Raw genomic sequence first — 17,757 nt, forward strand, 5'->3', positions numbered from 1 at the left:
AGTTTCATTAAGTCCATGGGCAATCGCAGAGCCACCAAGTGTAGCATATAATGTCACAACTGAAAAAAAAACAAATCAAGACATTAATATTTTCTACAGGCCTGCACTTCTCAAACACAGAAATCTTTTAGGCCTTGTTCAAACATGAGATGATTTTGCTTCAGTTCAATTTTTTTTCAGGAAAAAAAAAATGGTACAAATGTATTATACTACATGTAGATACCGGCCAAAAGTGAATTAAACGTAATGGGCATGATCAGACTGAAACCCCTCCAGAAGATCCCCAATAATGGCTCCCAAAGGACCACACCCCATTTGAAGCAGACAGACTTTGGAGTCTTTTAGAGTTAGTATGAAGCCTTATTGATAGGTCCCATATGGACATGTATAGGTTTTGTATAAATGGAGGTTTCTTTTTTCGTTTTTGTAGTATAAATCTTGAGTTTCCCAGGATATATTTCTAGCCCCATGCTGAGGATAGCCAAGAATTAAAGGTGCTGTCCAGCCAACTATGCTTTATTTAAAAAACAAAAAACACTTAAAAAGCTACAATTAAAAGAAGTTAATACTTACCTTACCGTTTCCCGCTGTTCACACTCTGCTGCTTGCCAGGTCTCCTGGCGGTCTCTGACATATTTATGACATACTATTAACTGAATGTAGAGTTTTGGGCAACTTTGTATATTTGTTAAAAGTGTTAGTTTAATGAGCTGATATATATCTGAGAAGGGGAAAATAAAAAAAAAATAGAAATCCAAAAACATTTACGGTTGACTAGAAAGGTTCATAATTTTTATTTCCAAATCGGTCAAATCCATTAGAAAGTGTTCTATTTTAACCTTTTCTTGTAAAACCTTGGGAATAGGGCGTCAGGCCATGGACTAAGCGCTGTGCTGGAACATATTTAAGCTAATGCGGACCAGCTGCTTGAATTTCCAAGCTTGGAGGAAAAGCTGAAGGCCTTCTATGCGCCCTTTCACCAATTGAATGCAGAACTGTTCTGAGTCTGTTCTTTCTCCCCCACAGAGAGGAGGACACAAGGGGACAGCAGCTGCACTTCTGCCTGGGAGCTACAGATTGGTGTGGGAGAGAATGAAATAGCAGAAGTACACACAGTCCTTTCCTGGTTTACACTGCTGGAAGGGATGTAGTAGGCAACCATATTCCCTCAGCTATGGGGCATCAATGGGAAACATGTCCCATCCAACATGCCACGTTCTGTATATGTAAACCTCAATTCACATCAGAATTGTAAATTCTGCTTTCCTTTTGTATAATAGCAAGAGAAAACCAAACGTAAAGCTGTTCAGGATCTATCACATGATGGACAATAATGACAGCTGATGGACCCCACCGACTTATAATGTGGTTCTTGAGGTTCTGCAATCAGCTCTCTTTCTATTTTCTTCATTAAATCCAACATAATTGCAGGAGCCTCCAATGTTTATGTGAAGAGAACTTAAAAAAGGCCTGGGGTGACCACATGCATCTCTGTGGTTGCCAGTTCTCTGAAACATTGGCCCTTAGCCGAGGCAGTTTCAGGATGCTCCACGTGGTGTGATAGTGTGGCACCCCAGGGGTCTGGTTTCCACAGTAATGTAATGTTATGTCTGAGAGCAGGTGGGAGGTCCTTTGGTCAGGGATCCTGTGCATGCCACACCTCCTGCCCAGTCTGGGGAGGGGAAGAACTTCCCCTATATAAACCCGGGGCTGAGGCAGGGTGAGGAGTAGAGAAGAAGTAGGGACGAGAAACAGTCATAGGAAGAAACAGCAGAAGCTCAGTGGGAGCAATACTACTACGAGTCAGGGGCTGGCAGCTGCAGAGCTCGCCCTGACTGAGAAGCTTTCTTACCGGACCCGGCGTCCGAGGCTGTGGGGACTAACTCTTACCCAGCAGCAGAAGCCGACCGGCAGGGGATTTCAGGTCCTCAGGCCCAGAAACCCGAAGGCACGGTCACACGCGTGGGACCAGCACCGCCATCGTGGAGCGGAAGCCATTAGAAGGCCCCGAGTCACCGGCCATACGGGTGAGCACCACACGGTACACTCAGGGACGTGGGCTACTTATATCCGCTTCTAGCAAGGTAGCCAGAAGAGTACAGTCAGTTTGGGAGGCCTACAACTCCGCCTGGCCAGGGGAGATCCCATCTGCTCAAGGACTGACCAGGCCCCGTTCGCTAGCAAGTACTCCGGGAGGGTCTATCGTTGTTACCAGTAAAGACCCTGAATTACACCGCACCGTCTCTGAGTGGTTCCTGCTACCCCCATCTTCCACGTCGGCTGCCCTGAGGCCATACACCTCCCGTTGGGGGTTATACTATCACGCTGCACAATTCTACACCGGCCTCAGCGGTCTGCCCTGCAGCGGCAGCTCCATAGCTGCAAATCAACGGGTGGCGTAGTCGACACTCAAATAACATCTATCAAGACTGCCACACACTGAGTTTGACTCCCTGGGCACGGACCGGGTCCCCGCCACTCGGAGACTACAACCCTCATCTGATCCGGTTCCGGGTAAGCCCCCGTGCGCGAGACGCTGCGCGACACAGCAGGCCCAGGGGCGCGTCAACTTTGGCGTAGTCGGCAGGATTTCGTGCCCGCAACCACCGGGTACTGCGTGCCTGAAAAAGAGACTTTTAAAACTTACCATCCGTGAAGTTTTCCCGCCATCGGTGAAGATTCCCGCCATCCGGCGCCATTTTCAGCCTTCTTCCCGCCATCTGTGAAGATTCCCGCCATCCGGCGCCATCTTCAGCCTTCTTCCCGCCATCCGTGGAGTTTTCCCGCCGTTGGACGCCATCTTGAGGACGCCGCGCGGGAAGAAGAGGGGCGCGGACTCCGAAAGCGCGAGAGAAACTGAAGCCCCGCCTCACGTCCGGACGTTGCGTAAGGTCCTGGAAGGAGCCCAGCAGACGCCGACGTCATAGGAGCGCGACGGAAGGTCCTCAACCCTGACGATCCACTGCGGAGCCGCGGCCTACGGAAGAGGATCATCGCAAGGTAGGCCACGGTCCACTAGGGGGGAGAAGGATGTCGGATACGGAGGAGAGCTTCACCGCTTCAACCCCCGCCAGCGCCACCGCTGTTGCGGTCATGCCTTTCACCATGCCCTATATCCCGGGGGCAGCCTGGCTACCCCAGTACTCAGGGGAGTCACATACCCTGCATGACTTTAGAGAAAAGCTGGATAGCCTCTTCCAGGTGTATCCCCTCACAGAGGAGCAAAAAGTGAGCATCCTGGTGGCCCAATTAACCGGGGCAGCCCAAAGGGAGGTAAAGTCCTGGCCACCTGGGAGGAGGACTGTCGCAGAGATACTAACCCGGCTGAGGGACACCTTTGATACCCACACCTCAGCCGAGATCAAGCTTAGATTCTACGGGTGCAAACAGCGGGCACATGAGAGTATAAGGGACTATGCCCTGAACCTACAAGAGGCCCTGAGAGCCATTAAGCAGACCGACCCTGACGGCGTGGGAGACGAGGACAGGCTGTTGACTGAACAATTTATAGAGGGTTTATATTGCAATGCCCACCGAACCCAGTTGCGGGCAATGGCCTTACAGGACCCTCATCTGGGATTTGCACAGTTCAAGGACAGAGCCATCCGGGTGCTCCGAGAACCAGCACCAGGTGGCGTTGTGACCCACAGACGCCCCACTACCACTTACCACCAGGAGGCGGCGCCCTTGTCGGCAGGGCCTGTGGGAGCTGATGCGCAGGCTTTGAACAATGACCCGGCTCCAGACCTGCACCATCAGGTCCAAGAGCTAGCTAAAAGCGTTGCTGCGCTAACCCGAACTGTGCAGTCTTTACAGGTTTCCACTCCAGGGAAGATCCAGCTGGCATCCGGACCGGAGGACATCCCGTGGCGTCGACCAAGGAGGACCCCACCGGCCAGAGGAAGACCCAGCGACCGATACAACGAGGACGGACAACCCATCTGCCGCCGCTGCAATCAACCCGGACATATGGCAAGGTACTGTCCTTTAAACTGGCACAACCTGGGGTAGAGGGCCAACCCCCAGGAAAAAGATCATCAGGCCCATCGAACTGGCGCGACAGATATGTGGGAGGACGTCCAGTCTTGCCTGTGGTACTGGATGGCATCCCTATGAGAGCCCTATTGGACACCGGGTCACAGGTCACCACTATCCCGTACGTGCTCTTCAAGCAGTACTGGAATGACTCGGATATCACCCGCTACCCTGACGACGACTTGAGTATCATCGCCAGCAATGGTCAGCCCGTGCCACAGATTGGATTTAAAGAGGTGACCATTAAAATCGGTAGAGTCGAACTGGCAGCACAGGGACTGATCATTGTAGACATTGATAAACACGAGAGTCACCCAAAGATAACTCTAGGAACTAATGTAATTGAAAATTGTCTTGCAGAGGTGATTTTCCTTTTACAACAGGTTGCCAAGAACGCCAGCTCCGGCCAGCAGCGAGTGCTTCAGAAAGAGATCCGGGCACTGATGCGACGGCAACAGATAGAACTCTCCGGTGGTGAGATTGGTAGCGTAAGAATGTGTGACCCTTTCCCTATTGCCATGCCCCCAAAAAGTGAAATGATGATTTGGTGCCGGGCAGCTATTGGTCTGAGAGGTAGAGATTACCAGGCAATGGTAGAACCAGTTTACTCAGACAGTAGGCCCACCATTTTGACAGCACGGGGGGTGGTCAATGTACGCCATGGGAGGGTGCCCGTTCGCATAATAAATATCGGGAAGAGGGAAGTATACCTACCCCGGTATGCCACGCTAGCCAAATTATATACCATCAACCAAAACTCTATACAGTCTGTGGAACCCTTGCCTCCATCTCACCCGGAGGAAGGTAACGGCTCTAAGAAAGTAATGGAGGATTGGTGTCAGCAACTACACTTGGGAACTGACTCCACTCCCTCCCACCAGAAACAGGGAGTCTACCGGGTGGTTCAAGAGTATGAGAGAGTGTTTAGTAAACACCCGTTAGACTTCGGGCGAGTTAAGGGGGTAGAACACCGCATCCCCACGGGAGATCATCCTCCCATAAAAGAGAGGTATCGACCCGTACCCCCTGCACATTACCAACACGCCAAGGGGATGCTTAGAGACATGAAGGAGGCTGGGGTAATCTGGGATAGCTGTAGCCCCTGGGCAGCCCCACTAGTTTTAGTCAAAAAGAAAGACAACACTATGAGGATGTGTGTAGATTACCGGAAAATCAATCGTATCACACACAAGGATGCGTACCCTTTACCAAGGATAGAGGAGTCTTTGGCTGCTTTAAGATCTGCTAACTTCTTCTCTACCTTGGATCTCACTAGCGGGTACTGGCAGGTTCCTGTAGCAGAGGCGGACCGGGAGAAGACCGCATTCACCACCCCGATGGGACTTAGCGAGTTTACCTGTATGCCGTTTGGACTTTGTAACGCACCCGGAACCTTCCAACGATTAATGGAGTGCTGTCTGGGACACAAAAACTTCGAGACGGTCCTGTTGTACCTGGACGATGTCATCGTATATTCCAAGACTTATGAGGACCACCTGAAACATCTGGCGGAAGTGTTCGAAGCCCTGGCAAGTTACGGCCTGAAGGTGAAACCCTCTAAGTGTCACCTCCTGAAGCCAAAGGTGCAGTACCTGGGACACGTGGTGAGCGCTGACGGAGTGGCTCCCGACCCTGATAAGATCACCGCAATTAAGGAATGGCCAAGTCCCTCCAGTATAAAGGAAGTGCGGCAGTTCCTTGGGTTGGTAGGCTATTACCGCAGATTCATCCCCGGTTTCACCAAAAAGGCAGCTCCTATGCAGGACCTCCTGATAGGCCAGTCCCGGAAGGCCAAGAACCAGAAGCCGCCCTTCAGATGGGAGAAGTTAGAAGAAGAGTCCTTCCGCCAGCTGAAGATGGCCCTCACGGGGGATGAAATCCTGGCGTACCCCGATTACAGCCAGCCCTTTATCCTCTACACTGACGCAAGTAACATCGGGCTAGGAGCTGTGCTGTCCCAGATCCAGCAGGGGAAAGAACGAGTAATCGCTTACGCCAGCCGAAAACTGCGACCCACTGAGAGAAACCCGGAGAATTACAGCTCCTTTAAGCTAGAGTTCCTGGCAGTGGTGTGGGCAGTCACCGAACGCTTTAAGCACTACCTCGCTTCTTCCCGGTTCATCGTGTACACGGATAACAACCCGTTGACACACCTGGACACAGCAAGACTCGGTGCCCTAGAGCAGAGATGGATGGCTCGTCTGTCCAACTACGAGTTCACAATCAAATACCGGGCAGGACGCTCCAATACCAACGCGGACGCCCTGTCCAGGATGCCAAATCTACCGGACGTAGGAGAAGATCCAGAGGAACTGGAAGAAGTCGAACTCCCTGCGTTCCACCGTCATGGGACTATCCAGTGTTCCCACCGGGTAGAGAGTAAGCAAGCCGCTACGTTTAACCCCTTGCCTCACTACAACTGGGCGGAAACGCAAGACAGCGACCCTGCCGTCCGGCTGGTAAAGGAGATGCTGACTCGGCCAGAGGCTCGCCTTGACCCAGACGCTCCGGAAGAAGCCAAGCAACTGTGGGCTGAGAAGAGTCGACTGTTCCTTTATAAGGGGAAGTTGTGCCGCCGAATGGTTAACTCCCGGACGCATGACCTAATCTGGCAAGTAGTGGTGCCACGAAGAGACGCAGCCATGGTGATGGAGGCATACCACGACGGGGCTGGACACTTCGGATGGAAGAAGCTGGAGTTCCTGCTGCGCGGGCGGTTCCACTGGGTAGGCATGAGGGGAACCATCGAGAGGTGGTGCAGAGACTGTGGCCCGTGCAACCTAAGAAGGAAGGACCGTGCCAGCCAGAAAACTCCCCTGCAGTCCATCGTCACCCGGCAGCCGTTGGAACTGGTAGCCTTGGATCATGTAAAACTGACCCCAAGCAGAAGTGGCTACGTCTACGCGCTAACCATCGTGGATCATTACTCCCGGTTCTTGGTAGTCGTCCCCGTCAAGGACTTAACAGCTCAAACAGCAGCTAGAGCCTTCCAGCAGCACTTCTGCCGTCCACACGGGTACCCGGACCAAGTGCTGACGGACCAGGGACCTGCCTTTGAAGCAGAGATCTTCCAGGAATTCTGCAATCTGTATGGCTGCCGGAAGATAAGGACGACACCCTATCATCCGCAAACTAATGGACTTTGTGAGAAAATGAACCAGGTGGTAATGGATCTTCTGAAAACGTTGCCCCTGGAAGAACGCAGTCTGTGGCCTGAGAAGCTGCCCGATCTGGTGGACCTATACAACCACATCCCAGTAGGTTCCACTAACTGTACCCCAGCTTACCTAATGAGGGCGAGACCTGGTAAGTTACCTGTTGACCTGGAAATGGGAGTCCTGACACCCGAGGACACTTCACCAGAAGCAGACTGGGACACAGAGAGGCAGCAGCAGTACCGGAAAGTACAGGAGAGTGTGGAGCGAAGTCTCTGTCAAGCTAGGGAAAGACCAGAGAAAACTTATAACCAGTATGCTCCCGCTGTTCCCCTGGTACCCGGAGAGCAGGTCTTGAAGAAGAAAAGACGGCTCCACAAGTTGGACGACCAGTGGGAGAAGGACCCGTACACCGTACTGCCCTCAAGCCACGAGAACCCGAAGGTCTGTACCATCAGTAAAGACGGAGGGGAAACCATAGCCATTGTATCCCGGGATCACCTGAAAAAGTGTTCTGAGCAGCTACGGAACCCTGAAGAGGAACAAGATGACCATCGACCCGTAGAGGAAAGGGAAGATATGGTTAGTACTGTGCTCGGAGACTTCCCTCGGTCTTGGACTCAAGTCAATGGTGCAGTTGTGGTACCCGTACTCACCTTCCTCCAACCATCATCCCGAGTACCTACGGAGCAACCGGTAGAGCTGGAAGAACAGCCGGTCCAGGAGGCAGAAGACTCTACACAAGCAGACCCGGAAAATCAACCCTCTGCTTATAGTGAGCCTGCCATACCCCTAGTGAGCCAAAGGGCCCGTAGACAGCTGCCCAGTTTACCCTTGACAGCTCCTACACCCTGTAGTTCAGGGCCAGACAGTCAGCTCCGTAGGTCCACTAGGGCCACTAGAGGCCAGTTACCCGCACGTTGGAGGATCTAAATGTTTAAGTTATTTTATAATGTTTACCTGTTTATAGTTGCTTGTGTGTAATTTTATGTTTCTAGTTATTTATAGGAGTCTTTGGTGGATTTACCGGGAATCCTTTGTACATAGTTGGAGCGTAACCCAGGACGGACTAAAGACTGTTAAGGACTCGGGGCAGGACAAACCCCTACCTGGTTACGTCTCCCTGTTTTGGTGAAATGGACACCTTGCTTTTCTTCAAAGACTGCACCCGGTTACGGACATGCCGTGACCACCTTTATGTGTTTCTTCTTATTGTATTATTATTGTTTTTACCTTGTTATGTTTTTCTAAAATATGTTTAGTCCCGGAGTACTAAATTTCACTAGGGGGGAATGTGGCACCCCAGGGGTCTGGTTTCCACAGTAATGTAATGTTATGTCTGAGAGCAGGTGGGAGGTCCTTTGGTCAGGGATCCTGTGCATGCCACACCTCCTGCCCAGTCTGGGGAGGGGAAGAACTTCCCCTATATAAACCCGGGGCTGAGGCAGGGTGAGGAGTAGAGAAGAAGTAGGGACGAGAAACAGTCATAGGAAGAAACAGCAGAAGCTCAGTGGGAGCAATACTACTACGAGTCAGGGGCTGGCAGCTGCAGAGCTCGCCCTGACTGAGAAGCTTTCTTACCGGACCCGGCGTCCGAGGCTGTGGGGACTAACTCTTACCCAGCAGCAGAAGCCGACCGGCAGGGGATTTCAGGTCCTCAGGCCCAGAAACCCGAAGGCACGGTCACACGCGTGGGACCAGCACCGCCATCGTGGAGCGGAAGCCATTAGAAGGCCCCGAGTCACCGGCCATACGGGTGAGCACCACACGGTACACTCAGGGACGTGGGCTACTTATATCCGCTTCTAGCAAGGTAGCCAGAAGAGTACAGTCAGTTTGGGAGGCCTACAACTCCGCCTGGCCAGGGGAGATCCCATCTGCTCAAGGACTGACCAGGCCCCGTCCGCTAGCAAGTACTCCGGGAGGGTCTATCGTTGTTACCAGTAAAGACCCTGAATTACACCGCACCGTCTCTGAGTGGTTCCTGCTACCCCCATCTTCCACGTCGGCTGCCCTGAGGCCATACCCCTCCCGTTGGGGGTTATACTATCACGCTGCACAATTCTACACCGGCCTCAGCGGTCTGCCCTGCAGCGGCAGCTCCAGAGCTGCAAATCAACGGGTGGCGTAGTCGACACTCAAATAACATCTATCAAGACTGCCACACACTGAGTTTGACTCCCTGGGCACGGACCGGGTCCCCGCCACTCGGAGACTACAACCCTCATCTGATCCGGTTCCGGGTAAGCCCCCGTGCGCGAGACGCTGCGCGACACAGCAGGCCCAGGGGCGCGTCAATAGCACTGGCATCTTCATAGAGGTTGACACTTTCTCCTACTTAGGACAACTCTGCTGATGGCCAAATGATGGTTCAGCAGATAGCCATCTGGCCCGACTCCTCTATACACAGGTGAGCCCTCCTCCTCTGCCGACTGCTGGTTTGTTCTCTATGAGCAAGCCGTCGTCAGACTCCTCTGGTGACAACTTATCTCACCGAGGATTGGCAGTCAGAAATCGGACATGTTGGATCCTCATCTCATCCGACATTATATGTTGGGGAGAATCGGTGGCCTCCATATACACTAGATTGTCGGCCAAACCCGCCAATATCAGTGGGTTCGTCTGTCGGTACTCCAATTTGTTTTGGCCATTCAGTTGGGGCAAAAAACTGGCACATGTCAATTATTAACCTGGTGCAAATTACGTCTCTGCTACACTACATGCACCACATTTTAAAAAAGACATAGACAAACTGGAGCAAGTTCAGAGAAGAGCGACCAGAATGGTGACTGGTCTGCAAACCATGTCCTATGAGGAACGGTTACAGGATTTGGGAATGTTTAGCTTGCAAAAAAGAAGACTGAGAGGAGACTTAATAGCTGTCTACAAATATGTCAAGGGCTGTCACATTGTAGAAGGATCATCTTTATTCTCATTTGCACAAGGAAAGACTAGAAGCAATGGGATGAAACTAAATGGGAGGAGACACAGATTAGATATTAGAAAAAACTTTTTGACAGTTAGGGTGATTAATGAGTGGAACAGGCTGCCTCGAGAGGTGGTGAGTTCCCCTTCAATGGACGTCTTCAAACAGAGGCTGGACAGACATCTGTCTGAGATGATCTAGTGAATCCTGCTTTGAGCAGGGGGTTGGACCAGATGACCCAGGAGGTCCCTTCCAACTCTACCATTCTATGATTCTATGATTCTATGCGCACTTGTGCCAAAAATGTGTCAATTGTGATGCACAGGGTTTTTCTTTTAGATGCTAAAATAATTAAAACTTGTCTAAAAAGTTCTACGTCGGCACAATAGCTAAAGTATGGCAAAAAAACCCACACAGGAGCCACTACCTTAGAAAGTGGGCCAATGAATTTTGACAGGGCTTAGGACAATCTCCTCATAGAATAGTTTTGAGCAGCCTGGTATTCAGATTCAGAAATGATGGCCACAATGGCTTTACTTCATTGATTGCTGTTCAATCCTTACAAGCATCTCTTGCTAATAGTTTGAGCACCTGTACAAATGGCTGCCATGTTTACATTTATATGGTTCTTTGGGTGAAAGCTAGAGGGGTCCTAAACCAAAAGGAAATGTATTATCGATGGAGCATGAATTCATATCTGAAGCTGGATGCATTATCAGACTTACAGGGATCTGTCAGTAGGATCATCCCTCCTAAGCCGTTTATATACACATGTAGGTCATAGGAAGCCGAATAACACGATACCTTGATATCTAGTGTCTTATTCCCAAGGAGTCCATGTTTTTATTAAAATATAAATAAGCTGTTAAGATCTATGGGCCGAACACAGATCTGCCTGGGAATCTGCCTCCAAAACTCATTTTTAATAACAAGGGCCATTACCAGTGTGAGACATGTAGATCAGAAGAGCAGACTGTCATTACATGTCTCACACTGGTAAAGCCTCCTTTCATTTACAATAAGCTCTGGAGGCAGATTCTCAGGGAGATCTATGTCAGAACCATAGATCTTAACACCTCATTTAAACAAGAAAAACATGGATATCTCTAGAATAAGACATCAGATCGCAAGATATCATTTTATTCAGCTTCCTATGACCTACATGCCCATATAGATGATTTAGGAGGGTGCATCCTACTGACAGATTCCCTTTAAGGGCACGTTATGGAGAATTGTTAGCGAATGGGATTTTCAAGCTTATGGGGTTTTTTTGCATTGGTTTTTGGAGGCATTTTTTCCCCTTTATGTATTAAATAATGAGCCGCCTGAATGACGGTCATGTCACTTCCTTTAACCGCTTCCCAGCTTTGATAACATGAAGAGGTTAAAAGAAGCTGAAAAGACTGAATAAATACATGGCAAGTCGTTTTACATTGCAGTGCTTATGTTCATTCTTCTTTTTAGCGCTTTTTCAGGCGGATTACGGGGTGTACCCACTCAAAAAAGACGTTGTGTGCGCATACCCCAAGCTGGAAAGTAAATCAGAGCAAGAAGTGATCGGCCATGGGAAAATGGATTACAGATGACCCCACGGCCTACTCCTTTCAATGTTCCATTAGTTCTGATTAATAAAAACCTTTCAACGTTGGGAGATGTGCCATCATTTCATCAGAAGACATTAAAAACAAAAATTCAAAAGTACGAGTTGATGACACTCCCAGTTGTTGTTTCTTTAGACTTTTGTTTGACCCAAGATGACTGAAGTAGTTGTGACTGGGACTTGTAGACCGATCTGAGAACTTCCATACGTGACATCGTGAATGCAAAAAAAGTATTTTAATAGAGTACCCTGAAGAAGACGAGTACATACTGAACAGGTCTTCTGTATTAGAGTATCCGCATGTATCAAACATTTTATGTCCATGTTTTCCCCTTGAAACGTTTCAGTGCCATCCGAATGCATCAATCACTCCTACAGCCATGAACACTTCCCTTCTAATTATTTTCATGTCCATTACAAGACATCTTATAAGACGAGGGTCAAAGGCGAGAGCACACGTATGGAGCTTTCCCTGCCTCTTCCTTCTAAACTAGTGGGACCAGCGAGTGGCCGGGACGGTTCCCACAAGATGTCTTCACTCACTGCAGTGACCCGTGTTACATAAACATTGAATGGCAGGGAAAGCCGGCATCTATGGCTGAGCGACTGCGCTCTGCGTGTCCTGCACCCTTCACACTCCGGACTCTTCCCATAAACTGATGAACGACTACTTTTGTAAAACGGATTACTGGACTGCCCTTACAGTATTTTTAAACAAGCTGGTACTTCTAGTTCTCCAGCAGTGAAGACTCCAGCAAGTCTAGATGCCTTGACTTGGTAAGAGGTCTTCTTTAAACGGGAATACCCATAAAATATACAGTGCCTACAAGTAGTATTCAACCCCCTGCAGTTTTAGCTGGTTGACACATGCGGCATTAACTTGGCATTGTGACATTTGTACTCTAGATCAGCCTGGAAGTGGGAAATGCACTGCAGCAAATTTTTTTTTTTTTTTTTTTTTAAACGTAAAAAGTTAATTCAGAGTGTCATTTATTATTCAACCCCTCAAACCACAAGAATTCTGTTTGGTCCCCCTAAAGTATTAAGAAGTAGTTCAGGCACCAAGAATAATGAGCTTCACGTGTGTGGATTAAAGATCTCTTTTGCCAGCCTTTTCTGACTATTTAAGACCCTCCCCAAACTTGTGAACAGCACTCAGACATGGTCAACATGGGAAAGACAAAGGAGCATTCCAAGGCCATCAGAGACAAGATCGTGGAGGGTCACAAGGCTGGCAAGGGGTACAAAACCCTTTCCAAGGAGTTGGGCCTACCTGTCTCCACTGTTTGGAGCATCATCCGTAAGTGGAAGGCTTATGGAACTACTGTTAGCCTTCCACGGCCAGGACAGCCTTTGAAAGTGTCCTCCTGTGCCGAGGCCAGGCTTGTCCGAAGAGTCAAGGCTAACCCAAGGACAACAAGGAAGGAGCTCCGGGAAGATCTCATGGCAGTGGGGACATTGGTTTCAGTCAATACCATAAGTAACGTACTCCACCGCAATGGTCTCCGTTCCAGACGAGCCCGTAAGGTACCTTTACTTTCAAAGCGTCATGTCAAGGCTCGTCTACAGTTTGCTCATAATCACTTGGAGGACTCTGAGACAGACTGGTTCAAGGTTCTATGGTCTGATGAGACCAAGATCGAGATCTTTGGTGCCAACCACACACGTGACGTTTGGAGACTGGATGGCACTGCATACGACCCCAAGAATACCATCCCTACAGTCAAGCATAGTGGTGGCAGCATCATGCTGTGGGGCTGTTTCTCTGCCAAGGGGCCTGGCCATCTGGTCCGCATCCATGGGAAGATGGATAGCACGGCCTACCTGGAGATTTTGGCCAAGAACCTCCGCTCCTCCATCAAGGATCTTAAGATGGGTCGTAATTTCATCTTCCAACAAGACAACGACCCAAAGCACACAGCCAAGAAAACCAAGGCCTGGTTCAATAGGGAAAAAGTCAAGGTGTTGGAGTGGCCTAGTCAGTCTCCTGACCTTAACCCAATTGAAAACTTGTGGAAGGAGCTCAAGAATAAAGTCCACATGAGACACCCAAAGAACCTAGATAACTTGGAGAAGATCTGCATGGAGGAGTGGGCCAAGATAACTCCACAGACCTGTGCCGGCCTGATCAGGTCTTATAAAAGACGATTATTAGCTGTAATTGCAAACAAGGGTTATTCCACAAAATATTAAACATAGGGGTTGTATAATAATTGACCCACACTTTTATGTTTAAAATTTAATAAAATTCGACTGAGCAACATAACTTTTTGGTTTGTAAGATTTATGCTTCTGTTCATAAAACCTACTCTCGTTTGCAGTTTGAAGGCTCTAACTTATTTGCATCTTATCAAACCAGCTAAATTTGCAGGGGGTTGAATACTACTTGTAGGCACTGTACCATGAATGTATGGTACCTGGAGGTCCCACATTTACTTAGAGAACGGTGGCCTGACATGTGCCTCTGTCAGTGGAAACATGGTCAGTATTCCCCATACACGTGCACAGCACTCTCCATTCATTTGTAAGGAAATTGCAATCATCTGTCCATTGACAGCTACATGCATTTGGTCCAGTTCTTGAGACAAATGCAGGTCCCAAATCCAGGACCTACATCTACAAAACATTTATGGCATATTGTGCAGATGTGCCCTAAATATTGTAGGGATTCATGTGCTCAGGTAGGCATTAGGCAGCGTTCACACAGGCAATGTGGTTTTGGTGCAAATATGTGCAGTTTTATTGCCATCATAAAACTCCAAGGGATTCAAAGCAAAACAGCCTCTTCTGGGCACAAAGGTGTAACAGCAAATAAACAGTTAATTTAGCAGGCAGTGAGCGCTCACCCGCATAGGTTACAGACCTTTCTCCCAAAGCAAACTTTATACATAGAGGAGGTACTGTCCTACCAGTCTCAGCATCACCTTCAACCTGAGCTCCAGCAGCTTTCACACGTTACTCTGCAGCTCCAACACACAGACTGCTCAGCTTCCCTAGATGACCCATGCAGTCTCCCTTCAGAGAGACCTTGGTTTGTTTCTCGCCCAGCTACAGCTCACATTTTGGCTGGTCACTCATCAGCTTCAACGCACTCATCTCTGCTTCATTTAGCAGACTGACACAAGGTAAAGCTCTCTCTCTCTCTCTATATCTCGGAAGGTCACGTTTTAATTCATTTTATCACTAAGCAACATATCTGTGAGATACAGGTGCAAAACAGAAGGCTTCCCATAGACTTTAATGGCAGAGTTCAATATGAAAAAATCGGATGGGAATAGGGGCCCTTGAATGAAATGGAGGTGAACACGTTCGACCTCTGCTCTATTCATTGTCTATGGGACTGGCAGAGAAGGCCAAGAACTGTACTCCATTTTGTTCCGCCAGTGGAGGCCCCAGTGTGCCCATACTCCCCATGCATAGGAGTGTTCTCAAGGGTTCCAGAGCCTAGATTTAGGGATCACTCGGGGTTACACTAGTCAGAGCCCCAGCTATCAGCAACTGAGGGCAGAACTTGATTTTTTGCTATGACACAAGGAAGGTAGAAGTTCTGCAACAATCTGATGACTTCAGGACGGAAAACATGGCTGGAACGCATAAGATAAATGCTTTAAAGACTAACAATGGCCGAGAGACCTACTTCTGACTGATTATAGAAGTCTTTCCCGGGCCCAGAAAAATCATACGAGAGTCCTGTAGAGTTGCCAAAACCCCAGACTAACGTCATGAGGAAAGCAGAGGAAGCAGCTGGAAGAAGCCAGAGCTGCGCTCTGAAGAGCCCTCACTTCTCAGTCCAAGTGCGGAGAAGCTTTCATGCACTCGACGATGACAGGCCTGCTGGAGTTCATGGAGGCTGTGTGATACACAGACAAGCAGCACGGAGCACTCACAACCATGTCAAAAACTCAACATTATTAGGACAAGAACTGAGCCTGCTGGTCCTGCCGCTTGTTCACATGCATCAGGTAATAAATGCCGTAGCGTGCGGCTCCACAAGTACAAAAACAAACATTTCCTTTATGAACCCACATGACAATCAGATAGTTATAACCCTTTCAATGTATGTAACATGACAACCCTTTAGGTACAGCATTACTAAATGTGACTGCTATTACTGTAAAGAACCCTTTCTTCAACATGTAAAGGCAGTCTCCTGATTGGTTCTGGCAGCAATGATTATAACTGATGTCTAGTAGCACCAGCACACCACCAATAGTGTAGTCAACATGGCTTTCTAGAATTGTACTCATTCTTATAATGATCATGATCACATTTGGAAAAAGTGCACTACAGGAATATAACTAACTCAACCATGGAGAAGCCGTAATAATGGAGAGTCAGCAATTTGTGCAATGGGTTCACGCTACTGGAAATTGCCCGTATAGCCTAGACTTAATTTCCCAAAGATGCCAAAATCAGCTTTTACTGCAACATGGTGTGTGAGAATTCATTATTACTGTGCAGCCGGACACAACGATCTGCTCCATTACATGCAGGGAGCAAACAGAAATCTACATAGAGCTCAATGCCAGTGAATCACATGTCAGAATGACGCCTGTCTGATCCAAGAGGTATTAGTGATTGTTCACACCGTCTTTTAGTAGAGGCCAAAAGAAGTCCGTTTTTCAAGCAGAAGATCCTTCGGGAATCGCTCTTTTTCTCTGGAGTTTTGTAAACTTGAAGGGTATTTTTTTTCAGGTTATTGGTTGTTCCCCCCCCCCCGAGTACTTTTCCGACATTTTATTCAGTTGACACCGATGAAACACTTACAAAAGGTGCCTGGTGGTCTTTATAACCTTCCCATTGACTTCTAGGGTATGTGCACACGATACAGAAATGAAGCAGAAAATTTCTGCATCATTTCTGCATCTCCCTGGCAGAAAAAACGCATGCAGATTGTGCATGCGTTTTTCCTGCGGAATACATGCGGATTCACATGCGTTTCCGCATGTGGATTGACAAGCGCTTTCCAGGCGATTTTAGCATCACCTGGAAAGTGCTTGACAACTAGGTCACACTATATAAATCCTTACAACCAGCATGGATTTATATAGTGTGACCCGAGAGAATGGTAAAAATAAAAAATAAATGTATACTTTACCCTCCGATGGCCCCCGGTGTCCTGCTCACTCCGTTCTCCCTTGCCGGCAACATTGAATTGAAAGACCTGCCGACGTCAGCGTCACGTGACCCGTCACATGACTCTGACGTCAGCGCAGGTCCTTCAACTCACTGCAAAGTGCCGGGAACCAAGCAGGAGCGCTGCGCGGGCCGACAGAAGGTAAGTATATATTTATTTTTTATTTTATTCTTTTTTACAGATTTTTTAATGGTACCTGGGTGTGAATGAGACTCTCCTCTCCTCTCCTCTACACTCGGGTACCATCTGCACATTAGAACGCGCCAATAACACAAGTACAAATGCAGTCTTGCGGAATTGGCGCGTTCTAATGCAAGTCAATGGCGGCGAAAACGCCGTGTTTCCGCAAAATTAATGGACATGCTGCGGATTTTTGAGCGCAGCATAAACGCTGTGGAAAAATCTGCAGCATGGGCACAGCACATGCGGATTTCAATTGGGGAACATTGCTGCCCTTCTACCATGCGTTTTTTATGCGTTTCCGCAGCGTTTATGCTGCGCTCAAAAACCCGCAGCATGTCCATTAATTTTGCGGAAACGCGGCGTTTTCGCCGCCATTGACTTGCATTAGAACACGCCAATTCCGCAAGACTGCATTTGTACTTGCGTTCTTGGCGCGTTCTAATGTGCGGATGGTACCCGGGTGTGGAGAAGAGGAGAGTCTCATCCACACCCAGGTACCATTAAAAAATCTGTAAAAAAGAATAAAATAAAAAATAAATGTACACTTACCTTCTGTCGGCCCGCGCAGCGCTCCTGCTTGGTTCCCGGCACTTTGCAGTGAGTTGAAGGACCTGCGCTGACGTCAGAGTCATGTGACGGGTCACGTGACGCTGACGTCGGCAGGTCTTTCAATTCAATGTTGCCGGCAAGGGAGAATGGAGTGAGCAGGACACCGGGGGCA

The 17,757-nt window shown here is 48.7% G+C and overlaps 1 protein-coding gene across 1 annotated transcript in view; it reads right to left on the reverse strand.

Moving 5' to 3' along the window:
- Positions 1–17,757, reverse strand: part of ACSL3 (acyl-CoA synthetase long chain family member 3) — a 113,955-nt gene that overhangs the window by 43,880 nt on the left and 52,318 nt on the right. Inside the window, exon 4 of the mRNA XM_073674599.1 lies at positions 1–59. This exon is cut by the window's left edge and continues 51 nt beyond it. Coding sequence (XP_073530700.1) covers positions 1–59 — 59 coding nt within the window. The remainder of the gene's footprint in view (positions 60–17,757) is intronic.

The sequence above is a fragment of the Phyllobates terribilis genome, unplaced genomic scaffold (genome assembly GCF_046119375.1).
Source record: "Phyllobates terribilis strain yellow unplaced genomic scaffold, ASM4611937v1 Scaffold_3__8_contigs__length_932513732, whole genome shotgun sequence".
In the NCBI taxonomy this organism is placed as follows: Eukaryota; Metazoa; Chordata; class Amphibia; order Anura; family Dendrobatidae; genus Phyllobates; species Phyllobates terribilis.